Source organism: Musca domestica, unplaced genomic scaffold, assembly GCF_030504385.1.
Source record: "Musca domestica strain aabys unplaced genomic scaffold, Musca_domestica.polishedcontigs.V.1.1 14, whole genome shotgun sequence".
Taxonomy (NCBI): domain Eukaryota; kingdom Metazoa; phylum Arthropoda; class Insecta; order Diptera; family Muscidae; genus Musca; species Musca domestica.
The window spans coordinates 3167778-3188440 of record NW_026712192.1 but is presented as its reverse complement, the minus strand read 5'-3'; the positions used below and the strand labels follow the sequence as shown (position 1 = coordinate 3188440).

The following is a 20663-nucleotide window of genomic DNA, read 5'->3' as shown; positions in this document are numbered from 1 at the left end:
TATAGATAACAATACTAGGATTATTTTGAGCAAAAATTTTAACCCTCAAGTGGGTTAACAAAGGGGTCATTTTTGTGCTTTTATTAGAATATGGCTAAAAATTCATTTTAAATGGAATAGTAGCATGTCAAAATATTCTACAAAATTATTTGTCATAAAATTCTACTATAGGCCCTAGAAGACGTCAGGAGGCTAAGTCTTACCTAACAGTCCGAAATTCATATATATTAAAAACACATTTTAGGGTTAAAGCTGTACTTTGTGTGAGTTTACGCAAAAATCTCCAACTTAGCATCATTTTAGAAGAATGACGTCAAAGACGAAAATATTCTTCACCGAATTTCACTATTAGTCAACAAAGAGAAGAGATCTCTATCTCCGCTCAAAATAAAAAAAGCTCGAAAATATTTTGAGGCAAATACTATTTTTTCTACGACCCCTCCTCCTTTCGACCCAACTTTACACGTTAGAATTGGGTCTTACGGAGATTTTTTTTTCTACAGAAATATTTTAACAATTTCTTATCTCAGCCAGTCGAAAATAATTACAAATAAATCTCAATTCGACGTAATTCAACCATCAAGAGGGCTCTTAAGTGTTTTTCACTTTTTTTTTTATCAATTTCACTTACATGTAACGATTCTTCATAACTCCTGCAATACTTGGCGAAATGTTGCAACTCGAGCAAATTGTGAGCAAACTATAAAAATCGTCGAAAAGCAATAGAAAGTGTTTCAGTTCCTTTTTTGTACTCGAAGTTGATTCGTGTAGAACGCAATTGGTGACAATGAAACTCTCTAACGTAGTTCTAGTTTTGACCGCCTTTCTGATGGTTTTTGTCGTAAGTCAGAATCGGGAATTTTTTTGAAAAAGAAGTTGAATTTTAATTTTTTGGAATTTTATTGAAATCAGGTTAATGTCAACTCAAAATCTGTAGACGTGAGTGCCATTAGTCATGGCGATGATGCCGAACATTCTCAACCAATTGACCCTAAAGCTGTCGCCACTACTGTAGCTGTGGAAGTTACAACGACCAATGTTCCTGAATCTTCAGAAAATACAGATAGTACTCCGGCCGATGTAACAGAGGTCACCGAAGTTACTGAGGGCTCAGGAGCAACGGAAGTTACTGAGGGCACAGAAACTACCGAAGACACTGAAACTACCGAAGTAACTCCCGTGGTAACTGAAGCTCCCGAGGGCACTGAAGCTCCTAAAGGCATGAAAGGTCGCAAAGGCCTGGATTCATCACAACCTCCACTGACCTTGGAAGAACCTCACCAATTTATCGATCATTTAATGAAAGTTGTGGCCGAAATTGTAAATTCTGTGGTAAAATCAAAATTTAAACCTATTCTTCCCATCCAGGATCCGGATAATTTCTATATTTTCGCAAATTTCAGGTTGATGCTGTCCACAATAGCCGAACACATTTGCCACCCAGTGAGTAACCTTTGCAACCACATTTAGATAACCGACCAAGACCTCCTTTCCCTCAACCCGTTGAGGTAGAAAATTAATTTTGAAAATTCGTAGAGCAAATAATGTTCAAAATCTTTTCTCAGGTTTTATTTAAATAAATTATTGGCGGTTGTTAATGATATAAAAAATATTAAATTCAATTACTCCTCCTTTATAAACATGAATACTCTGCTGTAGCCTTAAGGCCTAAAACAGATCACAAATTAAATCGTGACTTCGGCGTGAAAATGCAATACTGTTGTCAGCTACAAGTGGCAACAGTGTTGTATTTTCACGCCGAAGCCACGATTAAAGCTTTGATCTGTTGCACCTTCTTACGGTCCGCCTAAAAATATGCTTTGAAAACACATCACCGAACCTCTCAGAAGGCCAACCTATCTAAAAACAAGTAAGAAAGCTGTAAGTTCGGCCGGGTCGAACTTTTAATACCCTCCACCATTTGGTACAAATTTGGCAATTTCCAAAAAAATAAAATCCGTTAAAAACTCTGTTGAAATCTTAAAAATACCAAATGCCTATATGACACGTAGACCTGCATAGGCAACTTTTGTCATAAGTTATAACAATATATAAATGCGAAACTTGAAGAAAAATCTGTTTATAATGTGGCTAAAATCATCAAAATATCGAATATCGGGGGGTACCGTTATATGGGGGCTATATGAAAACGTGGACCTGCACAGACAATTATCTGGCATGGGCTGAAGTATCCATTACGAACTTCACATGCGAAATTTGAAACAATCCCGGTAAATAATGTCGCTAAAATCATCAAAATACCGAATATCGGGGGGTACCGTTATATGGGAGCTATATGAAGACGTGGATGTACACGGCCCATTTTCTGTATTATGCTGCAGTATCTATTACGAACTTTAAATGCCAAATATGGAACGATTCCGTTAAATAATGTCGCTGAAATCATCAAAATACCGAATATCGGGGGTACGTTATATGAGGGCTATACGAAGACGTGAACCTACATGGCTCATTTTTTGACTTAGGATGTAGTATCCATTACGAACTTCAAATACCAAATTTGAAACGATTCCCGTAAATAATATCGCTAAAATCATCAAAATACCGAATATCGGGGGGTACCGTTATATGGGAGCTATATGAAGACGTAGACCTGCACAAATAACTTTCTGTCTTAGGCTGCAGTATCCATTACGAACTTCAAATGCCAAATTTGAAACAATTCCGGTGAATAATGTCGCTAATATCATCAAAATACCGAATATCGGGAGGTACCGTTATATGGGGGCTATATGATAACTTGGACCTACATAGCCCATTTACGAACTCAACCTGCCTACTGGCAAAATATACATGTATGCAAAATTTTAGCCTTCTATCTCAATTTGTTCGAAAGATAGTGTGATTACAACAGACAGACGGACAGACAGACAGACAGACAGACGGACATGGCTAAATCGTCTTAGAATTTTACGCTGATCAAGAAAATATATATACTTTGTTGGGTCTGACATGAGTATTTCGATGAGTTACAAACGGAATGACAAAATTAATATACCCTCCATAGTATGGTGGAGGGTATAAAAAAGGGTAAAGTGATTGACCGACTGACTTAATGATTCATTAAGGACCAAGCGAAAAGGCTGTAGCTGGAAATTTTTGGGTGAGATTCATTCTTGGACCGAAAGGTTCAAATAAGTCAGGGTTTTTGGAATTTTGTACTAGAACGGTACGAAAAGTAAAAAAAAGGTACTAAATATGGTACTCTTTGTATTTGAGAAATCAATAGAGCTAGAACTCTTAAATTGTGGAATAGGGGTCATTTATGGAGTTTATGATGAATGTACCAAAGTGTACGAAAAGTACTAAAATGTACCACATTTGGTACTACTTCGTATCATGTGAACGGTTAGAGCTAAAAACTTGAAATTTTGGAATGGCAATCAAGGTTGAGGAGTAGAGTCGATGTAAGGAGGTAGTTTTGAAAGTGTGTACTCATACATACGAAAAGTATTAAATGGTACTAAATTTAGTACAATTTGAATTTGGAGGAACGGATGGAGCTGGAATCGTGAAATTTGAAATTAAAATTAATGGCGGAGTGTTAGATTGGGATATGGAGGAAGTTTTCGAAATTTGTACTTATGTTCACGAAAAGTACTAAATTGTACACAATTTACTACAATTACGATTTGGGTAAACCGATAGAACTGGAATTCTTAAATTTAGAAATAAGATTACTATTGCATCCTGGGACTAAAAAATGTAGGTACTAAATTTGGTACAATTTAAATTTTGAGAGAACCAATAGAGTTGGAATCCTGAAATTTGGAAATAAGATTACCAATTGTATTGAAGTTCTGAGGAGTGTGGTAGTTTTGGAAGTTCGTGCTTTGTGTATTTAAATTGTACTAAATTTGGTATAATTTAAATTTTGGGTGAACCGGTAGAGGTGGAATCCTGAAATTTGGAAATAAGATTACTATTGTATTGCATATTTTGGAGATTCGTACTTAGGGGTACTTAATGGTACTAAATTTGGTACAATTTTAATTCTGCGAAAACCAATAGAGTTGGAATTCTGAAATTTGAAAAGACTGTCGGAGTGTAGGATTGGGATATGCAGGTAGTTTTGGAAATTTGTACTTATATATACTAAATTTGGATTTGGGTGAACCGATAGAGCTGGAGTTCTGAAATTTAGAAATAAGATTAATATTGCATTTTAGGACTGAAGAATGTAGGTAGTTTTGAAAATTCGTACTATATGGTACTAAATTTGGTACAATTTTAATTCTGGGTGAACCGCTAGAGGTGGAATCCAGAAATTTGAAAATAAGATTTCTATTGGACTGTATGATGTAGGTAGTTATAAAAATTTGTACTTATGTGTACTAAATTTGGTACACTTTGGATTTGGGTGAAAAAATAGAGCTGGTATCCTAAAAATGGGAAATAATATTACTGTCGGAGTGGAGGATTGGGATATGTAGGTAGTTTTGGAAATTTATATTTATTGTACTAAATTTGGTACAAATTGGATTTTGGGTGAACCGATAGAGCTGGAATCCAAAAATTTGAAATTGGGATTACTGTAGGAGTGTAGGATGTGGGAGAGGGTATGTAGGAAGCTTTGAAATTTCGTACTTCTGTGTACTACATGGTACTTAATTTGGTACAAATTAGAATTGTGATGAACCAATGAAGCTGGAATTTTAAAATTGGAATGATAGTCACTGATGGAGTGCAGGATCGATGTACCAAAGGGTGGTTTCGGCAAAAAAAAAAAAAATTCTACTATATTTGGTACAATTCGGTATTGGGTGAACAGATAGAGCTTGAAATCTGAAATTTGGTATTAGGTTGGCTGTTCATGTGTATCCGGGACATATGGAGGTGATTTCTGGGATGCGTAATATAATTGTACGAAAAGTACTGAATGCTCCTTTATTTTGTATTGGATTACTGATGGTACCTGTGTTTGAGATTCGCCAGTGGTTTGGAAATTTGTACTACAATTGTACGAAAAGTACTAAGTGGTAGTAAATTGGGTATAGGGTGAAGAGATAGGGCTTGAACTCTGAAATTTGAAATTGGGGTCGCTATGCATGTGCAGCCTGGACACATGTAGGTGGCTTCAGAAATGTGTACTATAATCGTACGCAATGTACTGAATGGTACTATATTTGGCATTGGATGAAGGGATAGAGAAAAAAATTCGAAATTTTATCTGATATCTGTGTTTGAGATTTGGCGGTGGTTTCGAAATGTGCACTATAATTGTATGAAAGTGCGATAACTGTTGGTCTCTGGGATTTTATCATGGAACGGTTTTGCAATTGTACGCAAAGTACTAAATATTACTACATTTGTATAGAGTAGAGTATAGAGTGGTATAGAGTAAGCCGAAATGGAGTTGGAAAGCTTACGAGCGTACGAAAATAATTAAATATGGTATTGGGTGAAGGTATGCAGATGAAATCCTAAAATTTGATATAGATGTCACTGTGGTTAAGAAATGAAGATGATTTTGGACTATATTCGTACTAAATGTATTATAATTGTACTAAACGGTACTAAATTCGGTAAGGGTGGAAATTACAGAGCTGAAATACTGAAATTGCATATTGAGGTGGTAGTTTTGCAAATGCCTATTATAATAGTTAGAAAAATGACTAGGATTGAGAGATGTAGATAGTTCTGGATATGCATACCAAATGCTACATTTAGTATTGGGTTAAGGGATGGAGCTAAAACTCAGAAATTTGATATTGAGGTCACTATAGCTTTCAGAGTTTACATATGGAAACGTTGAAATTGTTTTGGACAAAAAAATTGAATGTGAAAAGGAGGGAAATTACCCTCTCTTTTTAGTTACCTTTGCGATGTAAACTTTTAAAACCCTAATATACGTGTCCTCTATTTTTAGTTCTGCTTACATAATCTCTAGGATTTTGCCTGTCACTATGTTCCTGAAAACTATTGTTTTTAAAGTCTAAAATGAAAATTTATATTCTTAAACATATACTGATTTTTAAATACCCATATTAGTTGTATACCCACAGCCATATGGCTAAAGAGGGTATCATTTAAGACAGTCAAAACGTGCCTCATCGCTCACGATAACTCTCGAAGGTGGTACCCGATTTGGTCCAAACTTGATATATCGTAATATTATTATCAAACTTAGATCGAGTTCGGAGATGGGCAACATCAGTTCACTCCTTCTGGTACCTCCCCCACAAAAGATCGAAAATTTACAAAAAAAAAAAAATATTTTATTGCACAGAAGGAGATATGATAACCCGATTTTGCTTGTACTTTGCTAATCATAATATTTGCATTAGGGCTAAGTCTAGTGCGAAAATGGAAAATATCAGCCCACTCCATCAAGTACCTTCCACACAAAGGCTCAACATTTTGAATATCCATGAAACTCATAAAACGAGAAGTTAACATCCGATACCATGCAGACTTGGTACATCTCAAAACTACCTTCAACACAAGGTCTGTAATAAAGATGGTAGAAATCGAACCACTCCTTCTTGTACCACCCCCACAAAGGGTCAACGGGTTTTGAATAACCAAAACTATTATAAAATCCGATTTCATTCGATTCCCTTCATATTTCACTCATCCATCCATTTTTTCCTCTAACACAAGATACACTGTGAAGATGGGATATATCGGTCCACTCCTTCTGGTACCTGCCCCACAAAGAGTCAAAATTTTGAATTTCCATCGATCGATTCCATTCAGACTTGTTACATCTCAATATTTTAATATTGGCCCATTCCTTTGGAACCTACTCCATAGAGGGTCAACAATTTGAATAATCATAACAGAAGTCAAAATATATTGAAATAATCGAACATTGGCTAAGGGTACACAACTGTCGGCAAAACCGACTGATATTTTCTAACTTGTTTTTTTTAATCCACGATTGATAAAAACATCTTTTAACTCATTTTTATTCATGAATTTCAAAAAATAACATTTAAAATTTCCGCGATTATATCCCTGAAATAGTATCTTGAAAAAGCCCTGAAATATTATTTTTAAAAATCCACAAAAGTTAAAATATTCACTCAAAAATATTCCTGAAAATTCCACAATTGTAGTCCCCATACTCCCTTCCAAAAGTCGGATATTGTTTTAATGATGATTCTGAAAATATAATCTTAAACCCTCAAAATTTAAAAAAAAAAACAATATATGAATTAAAAATATATGTATGACTTACTTTGAACTCATCTCAAGATTGTTTTTCTTTTGATAAATTCTAAAACAAAATAAAACCAGTAAATAAAGTCTTAAAGTCGGTCGGGCCGAATTTATGATATCCTACACCACTTTGCTAATTTAGTTGAGCTCCACTTAATAATTAAAAGTTTTTATGGGAGAATTCAAACATACACGCTATGATTATAATTATAATTTAAAGTTCAAAGTGCTTAATATGCCGAAGCATTTGCATCTTTTAAATTCGGACTTGTATTGCCCATTTGGTGCACAATTAATTTGAAATCGGATAAAGATATATTTGAGAGCTATATCCAAATCGGAACTGATCTCGACAAAATTTGGCAAAGATATTTTTGAGCTGTATTTGATATATTTCCCCAAATATTGTTGTTACAGAGTGCATATTACAGCTGCGGAGGACAAAAATAACAAATCGGATGAACAGTATATATGGGAGCTATAGCTATATCTGAACCGATCTTCACCAAATTTGGCATACTACCTTCTAAACTAAATTCGGTCGTATGTGCCAAATTCCATCCCATTTGGACAAATATTAGAAGTTTGGTGTACAATAAAAGGTAAATCGGACGAAGTTATATATAGGAGCTATATCCAAATCTGAACCGATCCCGATAAAATTTAGCAAATGTATTTCTGAGATGTATTTGATATATTTACCCAAATATTGTTGTTACAGAGTGCATATTACGGCTGCGGAGGACAAAAATAACAAATCGGATGAACAATATATATGGGAGCTATAGCTATATCTGAACCGATTTCGATCAAATTTGACATACTTATTTTCAGGCCTAATTTGATTGTATGTGCAAAATTTCATACTATTCGGGCTGATATTACACGTTTGGTGCACAATAAAAAGCAAATCGGACGAAGATATATATGGGAACGATATCTAAATTTTGACCGATTATCTCCAATTTCAATAGGGTTCGTCCTTGGGCCAAACAAATGATTTGTGCAACATTTCATCTGGATCGGGCAATAAATGCGAACTGTACTTTGTTTACAAAAATACATGGACATCCCTGTTACAAACAAATGCACAAAGACATAATACCCTGACCACCTTGTGGTGTTGGGTATAAACAGCAGACAATCTTGTAGAAGATTAACAGAAGACTTGACAGGGCTGTATATCTCCCTATAGAAGTAGGTTTGCAAAACCTTTAATAAAATACCTTCAATTCTATTTTTAAATGATTTCAAGATTTTTCATATCTTCTAATAGAATATCTTTAGACATTTTCATCAAAAATTGCTTTTTTGTTCGACGTTTTAATAACTGATATCGAAATATAAACTTTGTTAAAATACTTAAAATCGGGGTTTACGCTTATATAGGGACTATCGCAAAAAGTGGACTGATATTGTCCACTTCCTAAACCAAGCAAGCAATTCAAAGCTCTTCATAAATTTTCGAAGCTACACATTAATTGTTGCGGAATATATCTCAAAATATTGGGGTCCCTTCGTATATGGTAAAGGCTATTTAAGGCCTTAATAATAGTTTGACCCGTAACTACTTTGAGGTTTTGATCTACAAACCAAATTCTATTAAATAAGCCTGGCATTTTCTAAAAACCAGAGTAGCTTTTGGACAGAAAAATTATAAAAAAGTTTGCAACGATTTCGAAAATACGCAACGTTTAGAAAAAAAAGGTTTTTTTATAAACCGAAATTGGTGATATTTTTCTATGGTACATATTAAGCATACTCATTTCTTTTTTTATAAACCGAAATTGGTGATATTTTTCTATGGTACATATTAAGCATACTCATTTCTTTTGTATAGAGACTCCCATTAAAATTTGGTGGATTTTTGTGTTAAATATTTCTTTTTTATACACTTTCTGTTTAAAGCGAAATTTTATGTTATTTTCAGACGTCAACTTGCGTGTGCCCCTTTTAAAGGGTTAACCATTAAAATAAATGGCAATAAAATAATAATAAGAAGAGTGTTGCCAACCATTTTTAGGAAACAGCTGAGTATTCCAGTAGCCAAAGTGCCAACAAGGGGGAAAATGTGCCAAAATTCGGGCCATTTGGGCTGATATTGGCCATTTGGTGGTCAATTAACCCGAAATCGGATGAAGATATATATGGAAGCTATATCCAAATCTGAACCGATTTCGATAAAATTTAAAACAGCTATTTCTGTGCTCCATCTAATACCTGGTACCAAATATCACGGTTGTGGAGTGCATAGTAGGAATGTGAGGGACTTAAAGATCAAATCGGATGAAAGATATATATGGGAGCTATAGCTATATCTGAACCGATTTTCTCCAAATTTGATATACTTGCTTCTAGGCCGAACTCGGTTGGGTGTGCCAAAATTCAGGTAATTTGGACTGATAGTGGACATTTGGTGCACATTTAACCCGAAATCGGATGAAGATATATATGGGAGCTATATCTAAATTTGATCCGATTATCTCCAATTTCAATAGGGTTCGTCCTTGGGCCAAACAAATGTTGGTTGCAAAATTTCATCTCAATCGGATAATAAATGCGACCTGCATTTTGTTCACAAGAATACATGGACAGACGGACGGACGGACGGACGGACGGACAGACGGACTGACATGCATAAATCGACTCAAAAAGTGATTCTATGAAGGTTCTCAAAAGTAACTATGTGTCTATCTCGTTTCCTTCTCCATGTTACAAACAAATGCACAAAGACATAATACCCTTACCACTATGTGGTGTAGGGTATAAAAAATCAAATTAAATTGTGTAAAAACCAGTAAGGAAAGCTCAAAAGTCGGGCGGGGCCGACTATATGATACCCTACACCACTATGCATATTTAGTAGAGCTCTCGTAAAAAGGTTTATACAGGGCATTTCAGAGCTCTATGAGATATTTGGTACAAAATCAAAATCTATCTAATTCTATCGTGCATTTTACGAACTATAGCTATATCTGAACCGATTTTCACCAAGTTTGATGTATTTGATTCTAGGCTGAATTCGGTCAGATTTGCCAAAACCCAGGACATTTGGGCTGATATTGGACATTTGGTGCGCAATCAACACGAAATTGGATGAATATATATATAGGAGGTATATCCAAATCTGAACCGATATTTGTAAAACTGAAAAAGAAGATATTTCTTGGCTGCATCTGATACCAAATATTATTCTTGTATCGTACATTTTTCGAATTTGAGGGACTTAAAGTACAAATCGGATGAAAGGTATATATAGGAGCTATAGCTGTATCCGACCGATTTTCACTAAATTTGATGTACCAATATTAGCCATTTGCTGCACATTTAATCCGAAATCGGATGAAGATGTATTTGGGAGCTATAGCTATATCTGAAACGACTTTTACTAAAATTGGTGTCCTTGCTTCTAGGCTGAATTTGGGCAGATATGCCAAAATTCATGCCATTTCGGTTGATATTGGCCATTTGTTGCACAATTAACTCGAAATCGAATGAAGATACATATGGGTGCTATATCCAAATCTGAACAGATTTTGAGAAAATTAAAAGCGACTACTTTTGGGCTTTATCTGATATCTGGTACCAAATATCATTCCTGTGAAGAGTATGCTATGCTATACTATATCCAAATCTGAACAGATTTTTATAAAATCAAAATCGACTATTTTTGGGCTTTATCTGATATCTGGTACCAAATATCATTCCTGTGAAGAGTATATTACGAATGTAAGGGACTTAAAGAGCAAATCGGATGAAACATATATATGGAGCTAGAGCTATATCTGAACCGATTTTTACTAAAATGTGTGTACTTGCTTATAGGCTGGTTTCGGTCGGATTTGCCAAAATTCATGCCATTTGGGCTGATATTGGCCATTTGATGCACAATTAACACGAAATCGGATGAAGATATATATGGGAGGCATATCCAAATCGGAACAGATTTTAATAAAATTAAAATCAACTATTTTTGGGCTTTATCTGATAACTGGTACCAAATATCATTTCTGTGGAGTGCATATTACGAATGTGAGGGATTTAAAGACGAAATCGGATGAAACATATATATGGGAGCTATAGCTATATCTGAACCGATTTTTACTAAAATTGGTGTACTTGCTTTTAAGCTGGTTTCGGTCGGATTTGCCAAAATTGATGCTATTACGGCCATTTGGTGGTCAATAACCCGAAATCGGATGAAGATATATATGGGAGCTATATCCAAATCTGAACCGATTTCGATAAAATTTAAAACAGTTATTCCTGTGCTCCATCTAATACCTGGTACCAAATATCACATGTAAGGGACTAAAACACTAAATCGGATGAAACATATATATGGTTGCTATATCTGTATCTGAACCGATTTTCACTAAATTTGATATACTTGCTTCTAGGCTGAATTTAGTCCGATGTACTAAAATTCAGTCCATTTGGACTTATATCGGCCATTTGGTGCACAATTAACCCGAAATCGGATGAAGATATATATGGGAGCTATATCCAAATCTGAACCGATTTCGATAAAATTACAAACAGCTATTTCTGGGCTGTACCTTATATCTGGTACCAAATATCACGGTTGTGGAGTGAACATTACGAATGTAAGGGACTAAAACACTAAATCGGATGAAACATATATATGCTTGCTATATCTATATCTGAACCGATTTTCACTAAATTTGATATACTTGCTTCTAGGCTGAATTTGGTCCGATGTACTAAAATTCAGTCCATTTGGGCTTATATCGGCCATTTGGAGCACAATTAACCCGAAATCGGATGAAGATATATATGGGAGCTATATCCAAATCAGAACCGATTTTCTCCAAATTTGTTGTATTTACTTTAAGGCTAATCTCGGTCACATGTGCCAAAATTCGGGCCATTTGGGCTGATATTGGCCATTTGGTGGTCAATTAACCCGAAATCGGATGAAGATATATATGGGAGCTATATCCAAATCTGAACCGATTTCGATAAAATTTAAAACAGCTATTTCTGTGCTCCATCTAATACCTGGTACCAAATATCACGGTTGTGGAGTGCATAGTAGGAATGTGAGGGACTTAAAGATCAAATCGGATGAAAGATATATATGGGAGCTATAGCTATATCTGAACCGATTTTCTCCAAATTTGATATACTTGCTTCTAGGCCGAACCCGGTTGGGTGTGCCAAAATTCAGGTAATTTGGACTGATAGTGGACATTTGGTGCTCATTTAACCCGAAATCGGATGAAGATATATATGGGAGCTATATCTAAATTTGATCCGATTCTCACCAATTTCAATAGGGTTCGTCCTTGGGCCAAAAAAATATTGTTTGGAAAATTTCATCTCAATCGGATAATAAATGCGACCTGCATTTTGTTCACAAGAATACATGGACAGACGGACGGACGGACGGACGGACGGACGGACGGACGGACGGACGGACGGACGGACGGACGGACGGACAGACGGACGGACATGCATAAATCGACTCAGAAAGTGATTCTATGAAGGTTCTCAAAAGTAACTATGGGTCTATCTCGTTTCCTTCTCCATGTTACAAACAAATGCACAAAGACATAATACCCTTACCACTATGTGGTGTAGGGTATAAAAACCTGAAACATGTCAATAAAAAGTACAAAAGAAAACGTACACCTAAACTACAACCAAATCTTAATTTAACTTTAACTATCACCACAGAAACAGTGCTCCTGGCGGCTGAACAACCAGGAGATAGCCCTCCCCCCGAGAACACCTCTCGCCATCATGTCTATTTATTCCTGAAGTCCCAGATTTGAACCTTAACTTACCATATTTTATCCCATTTCCACCATCTTTCTAATGGGGCTTTAAGCTGAAGACATGTTCATCTTTTTCATAAAAATTTTGTACATTTTATTCAGCCTATTTTTACGATTCAAATAGAGAAACAATTCATTAAAACATCTTATATGTTTTTTATATAAATCAAATTCAAATTGAAAGTAAAAAACTTAATGACAAGGAAAAAATTTGAAATCGAATCAAATTTATAGCGCCAAAACTAATGCCAAATCTAATATTTTTCCTTTCTCCTTTTTCCACTTTTAGGTTGCACTGACGGACACCACAGGTAGGGCACCCTGAAGGCAGCTAATGTCTGTGGTTCTTCCAAACAAGTATGTGCGGTATTGTTAAAGTTTAGTTTTCTTAATTATATTCCACGTTCAATTTATTATAATTATATTTCTTTTTCTTTCAATTTGTTTTGTTTTCAAAGTTTGTTTAAATTGTCTCCAAATTTTGTTTAATTTTTAAATAAGTTCAATTTATCTCTTTTAATTTTCAAATTTTTATGAAAACTTTTTGTTTTTGTTATAAGTTTTCAACTTTTGCCTTTTGTCCTTAATCTTTGTTTAATTGTTTTAAGGCTTTGGATTTTGTTTAAAAAAAGTTTGTATTTTGGTGTTGTTTGTTTATTGTTTCAAACAATAAAAAAATTGTTTAATCTTTTTAACAAGTTGTTCATCACAAAAAACTTTTGCTGGTTTTTTCTTTGCTGGTTACAGGGAGCCACACATCCAATCTTTTTCGCAGGTAAAATCAAAAGGAAAGGTTTTTCTGAAAATTTTGGCCGGGAAATTCTGGTTGCCATTTTTATACCCTACACCACATAGTGGAAAGGGTATTATGTCTTTGTGCATTTGTTTGTAACATGGAGAAGGAAACGAGATAGACACATAGTTACTTTTGAGAACCTTCATAGAATCACTTTTTGAGTCGATTTATGCATGTCAGTCCGTCTGTCCGTCCGTCCGTCCGTCCGTCCGTCTGTCCATGTATTCTTGTGAACAAAATGCAGGTCGCATTTATTATCCGATTGAGATGAAATTTTGCAACCAACATTTGTTTGGCCCAAGGACGAACCCTATTGAAATTGGAGATAATCGGATCAAATTTAGATATAGCTCCCATATATATCTTCATCCGATTTCGGGTTAAATGTGCACCAAATGTCCACTATCAGTCCAAATTACCTGAATTTTGGCACACCCAACCGAGTTCGGCCTAGAAGCAAGTATATCAAATTTGGAGAAAATCGGTTCAGATATAGCTATAGCTCCCATATATATCTTTCATCCGATTTGATCTTTAAGTCCCTCACATTCCTACTATGCACTCCACAACCGTGATATTTGGTACCAGGTATTAGATGGAGCACAGAAATAGCTGCTTTAAATTTTATCGAAATCGGTTCAGATTTGGATATAGCTTCCATATATATCTTCATCCGATTTCGGGTTAATTGCCCACCAAATGGCCAATTTCAGCCCAAATGGCCCGAATTTTGGCACATGTGACCGATATTAGCCTTAAAACAAATACAACAAATTTGGAGAAAATCGGTTCAGAAACAGCTATAGCTCCCATATATATGTTTTATCCGATTTGGTGTTTAAGCCTCTCACATTCGTAATATGCACTCCACAAGAATGATATTTGGTACCAGATAAAAGATACAGCCCAGAAATAGCTGTTTGTAATTTTATCGAAATCGGTTCAGATTTGGATATAGCTCCCATATATATCTTCATCCGATTTTGGGTTAATTGTGCACCAAATGGCCGATATAAGTCCAAATGGACTGAATTTTAGTACATCGGACCAAATTCAGCCTAGAAGCAAGTATGTCAAATTTAGTGAAAATCGGTTCAGATGTAGATATATATATAGCAACCATATATATGTTTCATCCGATTTAGTTGTTTAATCCCTTACATTCGTAATATTCACTCCACAACCGTGATATTTGTTACCAGGTATTAGATGGAGCACAGGAATAGCTGTTTTAAATGTTACCGAAATCGGTTCAGATTTGGATATAGCTCCCATATATATCTTCATCCGATTTCGGGTGATTTACCACCAAATGGCCGTAATAGCATCAATTTTGGCAAATCCGACCGAAACCAGCTTAGAAGCAAGTACACCAATTTTAGTAAAAATCGGTTCAGATATAGCTATAGCTCCCATATATATCTTCATCCGATTACGTGTTAATTGTGCATCAAATGGCCAATATCAGCCCAAATGGCATGAATTTTCGTACATAAGACCGAATTCAGTCTAGAAGCTAATACGTCAAATTTGGAGAAACCCAGTTCAGAGATAGCTATTGTTCGTAAAATGCACGATAGAATTAGATAGATTTTGATTTTGTACCAAATATCTCATAGAGCTCTGAAATGCCCTGTATAAACCTTTTTACGAGAGCTCTACTAAATATGCATAGTGGTGTAGGGTATCATATAGTCGGCCCCGCCCGACTTTTGAGCTTTCCTTACTGGTTTATCATGATTTTTCTATTCATGATAGTTACTATTATAGCCTTCGAAATAATCTTTTTAATAATCCTCAATTATAGCCGTGAAAAAAAAAAAAAAAAAACAATATTAAACCCTGAAATAATATTTTAAGAAATCGGCTATTATATTTCCGAAATTATATCTAGGAAAAGCCCTGAACTATTATTTTTAAAAACCCACGACAATTGTTATATTCTCTGAAAAAAATATTCCACAATTGTAGTCCCCATACTACCTCAGAATAGTCCGATATTGATTTACTGATAACTCTGAAAAAAAAATATTCTTAAACCCTCAAAATATTATTTAAAAAAAATCCCAAGAAATGAATCAAAAATATTTGTATGACTCACACTGAACTCATCTCGAGTATTTTGTTATTTTTTCACCTTTTGATAAACTCTAAAACAAAATATAAACATTTTCCAAATCATCACTTGCACGATGACACAAATTCGATTATGAAATTGCGTATTGAGAAAACTTCAAACACTTGAGATAAGTGTTGTTTTTTTTTTAATTAGAATATGTGTAACAAAATGCAATCGAAGTAAAATTTTTCCGATATCATTTATTACATCAGAATTCACCTTGAAACTATAAAACCAGTTAGATTTCTTGGAGTATGGACTAGTTGTTATACGTTGCTATTTGAAATCGTTTGACGAAACTCCAACAACAATGAAACTCTCAATTTTATTCAGTTTTCTGACTGTGGGCCTTGTGGCATTTGCGGTAAGTTGGGAACTTTGTAGCATTTTTTTAAAAATATTTTAAATATTTCCTCACTCCTTAGGTCGATGTTAACTCGGCACGAGTTAGATACTATCACAATGGTTTTGAGTTGAAAGGTACTGAGGCTCCGGAGCCTACGGATGTTACTGACGCCACCGATGCTACTGAAACCACAGAACCAGATGAAAGTACTGATGCTCCTGACAATCATGTCCCCGACCAATTGCCCATTGATGAGGCGCATCGTTTCATTGAACATTTAATGGATACTGTGGGCCAAATTGTGCAATCTGTGGTAAGTGCCTGCACGTCGATGCTTCTTAAGGTTCATGAAAAACCAATTTTTTAATAGTCCTCAATTAAATCTCTTGGCGTTCTTGGGAAAATAATCCCTAAAAATACACGAGCCCGTCAAAGCTTCTTAAATTGTTGGGAAAAAATTGACGGAAAATCCAGAGAAAAAAATCTAGTAATCCTTGAACAAAAAAAAATTCAAAACGTCCAAGAATGTCCTTAAAATCCTTTAAGAGGATATTTTAAAAACTCAATGTCCATGAAAAAGCCAATTGCTTAATAGTCCTCGATAATCTCTTGGTGTACTTGCGAAAATAATCCTAGCATGACTAACCTCCAAGTGTCCTTAAAAAATATTCTTAAAACCTAAGCTTCGACTAAACGAATATCCTTTAAAAATATTTCTAAGACATTGATTTTCGAAGTTAGCCGAGGAGGATATTAGTAAAACCATTGCACAATGCAGCCACAACTATTCTACATCTCCATATGTAAACCCTAGAAACCAACAGTGACCTCCGTATCAAATTTCCGAATTTCAGCTCAATCTCTTCACATAACACCAAAATTAGTACCATTTAGTACTTCTCGAAAAATTGGAGTACACATTTGCGAAACCACCAACAGATCTCAACACCAGGCACCAACAGAAGCCTCAATATTATATTTCAGAATTTCAGGTCTATGCGTTCACTCAATACCGTATTTAGTAACATTTAGTAGTAGTCGAATAATTTTAGTACACATTTCCAAAATCACCACCATATCTCAAATCCAGGTACCAATAGGGCCTCAATATCAAATTTGAGGATTCCAGCCCTATGCCAATACCAAATTTAGTACCATTTAGTACTTTTTGCACAATTAAAGTACGCATTTCCAAACCACCGCCAAATCTCAAACACAGATACCATCAGTAATGTAAATATCAAATTTCAAAATTTTAGATCTTTTCCTTCACCCGATACCAAATATAGTACCATTCAGTACTTTTCGTACAATTATGACACACATTTCCGAAACCACCATCAAATGTCCAGGCTACAAATGAACAGCGACTCCAGTACCGAATTTCAGATCTCAAGCACAATCTGTTTACCCAATACCAAATTGTACCAAATATAGTACCATTCAGTACTTTTCGTACACTTTTAGTACACATATCCAAAACCACTACCAATAGGGACCGCAATACAAAATTCCAAAATTTCAGTTTTATCCGTTCACCCTAAAGCAAACTGTTCCAAATTTAGTACTATTTTGTACAGTTCGTACACTTAGTACACATTTCCAAAACCATCTTCATATATCAAGCTTACATTCCAACCTTGATTCTTATATCAAATTTTTAGTTTTAGCTTTTAGAAGTTAAGTACCATTTTAGAACTTTTTGTAACCTCAAAGTTCGAATTTCCAAGAACTCTTTGGTTCATCTATTCACTCCATCGAGTTACTCCATTCCAAATTTTTAGAATTCTAGAATAGAAATTATTCAAATTTTAGTATATTTTAGTACTGAGAAATCCGCATTTAGTGATCCAAATGTCCTTGACGAAATATTCTCTGAGAATCCATGATTACAGCACCGAGTATCCTTGAGAAAATATTCTTTAAAAATCCAAGATTATAGCAGCGAGTGTGCTTGAGAAAATATTTTTTTTTAAATCAACGATCATAGCTCTGACAATCCTTGAGAAAATATTTTTAAAAATCCACGATTATAGCTCCATGTGTCCTTGAGAAAATATTTTTAAAAATCCACGATTATAGCTCCATGTGTCCTTGAGAAAATATTTTTAAAAATCCACGATTATAGCACCGAGTGTCCTTGAAAAAATATTCTTTGAGAATCCACGATTGTAGCTCCGGCTTTCCTTGAGAAAATATTCTTTAAAAGTCCACGATTATAGCACCAAATGTCCTTTAGAAAATATTCTTTAAAAATCCAAGATTATAGCACCGAGTGTCCTTGAGAAAATATTCTTTAAAAATCCAAGATTATAGCACCGAATGTCCTTGAGAAAATATTCTTTGATAATCCACGATTATAGCACCGAGTGTCCTTGAGAAAATATTTTTAAAAATCCACGATTATAGAACCGGGTGTCCTTTAGAAAATATTCTTAAGAAATCCACGATTATAGCACCGAGTGTCCTTGAGAAAATATTCTTTAAAAATCCACGATTATGGCACCGAGTCTCCTTGAGAAAATATTCTTTAAAAATCCACGATTATAGCACCGAGTGTCCTTGAGAAAATATTCTTTGATAATCCACGATTATAGCTTCGACTGTCCTTGAAAAATTTTATTTGGGAATCTATGATTATAGCGATAGTCCTTGAGAAAATATATTTTTTAAATCCACGATTGTAGCTCTCAACCCGACTATCCTTGAGAAAACAGTCTTAAAAATCCTGCGTGTCCCTGAGAAAATATTTCAAAATTACGACTCACAATGTCCTTAACGAAATATTTTTAAAAAGTCCATGATAAGGGCTCCAGCTTTTCTTGAAAAAATCTTCTTAAAAAATTCACCGTTGGGACTCCGAGGGTCCTTGGGAAAATATACTTTAGAAAATCCATGAGTATACCTGCTAGTGTTCGTCAGAAAATATTCTTTAAAAATCCATGACTATAGCTTCGGCAGTTTTCTAAACAATGTCTTTTATAAATCTCTCTAACTCTCTTTCGTTCTCTCTCCTCTCTCTTCTCAGTTTTGACACAAACCATTTTTATTAATATTACCCTTTTCTTTTTCAAAAAGACTGAAGGAATATACTCAGGAAAACCTGTGGAGATTCTCTATTATGAAGGACGTCCACATCCACATTTCCCTCAGCATGGCTTACCCAATCACCATGAATCTGAAGAAGGCAATCATGTGGCTGGACATCCCAACGGTCATGAAGGACCTGAGGAAGATAACCATGTACCCGAACATCCCAATGGTAATCACGAAAACCCTGACGATCACCATCCAGAGCATCATGAAGGTCCCGAGAATAACCATCCAGAGCATCATGAAGGCCCCGAGAATAACCATCCAGAACATCATGAAGAGCCCGAGGGAAATCATCGCCATCCAGAGCACCACGAAGAACCCGAAGAAGAAAATCACCATCCAGAACATCATGAAGAACATCCAGAGCATCATGAAGAGCCCGAGGGAAATCATCGCCATCCAGAGCACCACGAAGAACCCGAAGAAGATAATCACCACCCAGAACATCATGAAGAACATCCAGAACATCATGCAGAGCCAGAGGGAAATCATCGCCATCCAGAGCACCACGAAGAACCCGAAGAAGATAATCACCACCCAGAAAATCATGAAGAACATCCAGAACATCATGAAGAACCAGAGGGAAATCATCGCCATCCAGAGCACCACGAAGAACCCGAAGAAGGGAATCATCACCCAGAACATCATGAAGAACACAAGGAAGACAACCACCATTCCGAACATCATGAAGAACCAGAGGAAGATGATCATCAGTCAGAACACCACGAAGGCCACAATGAAGATGACCACCAACCAGAGGATCACGAAGGCCACGAGGAAGACGAACACCATGAAGGCCACAAGGATAACGAACACCACGAAGAAAATAACAAGGAATCTGAAGAAGAAAATCACGAATCAGAACACCACAAAGAATCAGAAGAAGGTGATCACCATTCCGAGAATCACAACGAATCCGAGGAAGAGGAACACCAGGAAGAACCGGAGGAAGATTAGTCTGTTTTCGTTCTATTCAAATTAAAATCACCGTCTAACTAAATTTAAAGGTGTCCCCACATGCAGGTGAATGTGTTCACAACACCTTCGCCAGGCTTAGAGATTTCCGAGCAGATTTCCTCAGTTCAGTTAAAGAGCTATCTAAATTTGAATGGAATTTCGTAATTTTATTTACAAAAAGTAAAAAAAAATTAAAAACATTAATAAAGGAAATTATATAAATTGCGTTGAAACTCTGACTTTATTTTTGAGGTTGAAATTCGAGGGCTTATTCTACACCAAAAATTAAATTTTGGTGCAAGTAAAATAATAAATATTTTTTTAAGACCTGAAATGACGAATATTTAAATATTGTAGGGGGAG

General features: G+C 35.4%; 2 protein-coding genes across 2 annotated transcripts; both read left to right on the top strand.

Moving 5' to 3' along the window:
* Nucleotides 1-686: 686 nt before the first annotated feature.
* On the top strand, nucleotides 687-1617 carry LOC101888850 (uncharacterized). Its single transcript, XM_005190619.4, has 3 exons — nucleotides 687-841; nucleotides 913-1332; nucleotides 1404-1617. Exons 1-3 carry the CDS (start codon nucleotides 788-790, stop codon nucleotides 1449-1451), a joined length of 522 nt encoding a protein of 173 aa, XP_005190676.2. The 5' UTR covers nucleotides 687-787; the 3' UTR covers nucleotides 1452-1617.
* A 14508-nt stretch (nucleotides 1618-16125) lies between these two features.
* LOC101889779 (histidine-rich glycoprotein) lies at nucleotides 16126-20533 on the top strand. Its single transcript, XM_059119114.1, has 3 exons — nucleotides 16126-16265; nucleotides 16327-16560; nucleotides 19326-20533. Exons 1-3 carry the CDS (start codon nucleotides 16212-16214, stop codon nucleotides 20298-20300), a joined length of 1263 nt encoding a protein of 420 aa, XP_058975097.1. The 5' UTR covers nucleotides 16126-16211; the 3' UTR covers nucleotides 20301-20533.
* Nucleotides 20534-20663: the final 130 nt, after the last annotated feature.

Bases quoted from the DNA above. Each gene is read 5' to 3' on its own strand.
- LOC101889779 (XM_059119114.1), top strand. From the start codon at position 16,212: ATGAAACTCTCAATTTTATTCAGTTTTCTGACTGTGGGCCTTGTGGCA. The intron at 16,266-16,326 runs GTAAGTTGGGAA...CTCACTCCTTAG, and splicing joins TGGGCCTTGTGGCATTTGCG to GTCGATGTTAACTCGGCACG. The intron at 16,561-19,325 runs GTAAGTGCCTGC...TTTTTCAAAAAG, and splicing joins GCCAAATTGTGCAATCTGTG to ACTGAAGGAATATACTCAGG.
- LOC101888850 (XM_005190619.4), top strand. From the start codon at position 788: ATGAAACTCTCTAACGTAGTTCTAGTTTTGACCGCCTTTCTGATGGTT. The intron at 842-912 runs GTAAGTCAGAAT...TATTGAAATCAG, and splicing joins CCTTTCTGATGGTTTTTGTC to GTTAATGTCAACTCAAAATC. The intron at 1,333-1,403 runs GTAAAATCAAAA...CGCAAATTTCAG, and splicing joins CCGAAATTGTAAATTCTGTG to GTTGATGCTGTCCACAATAG.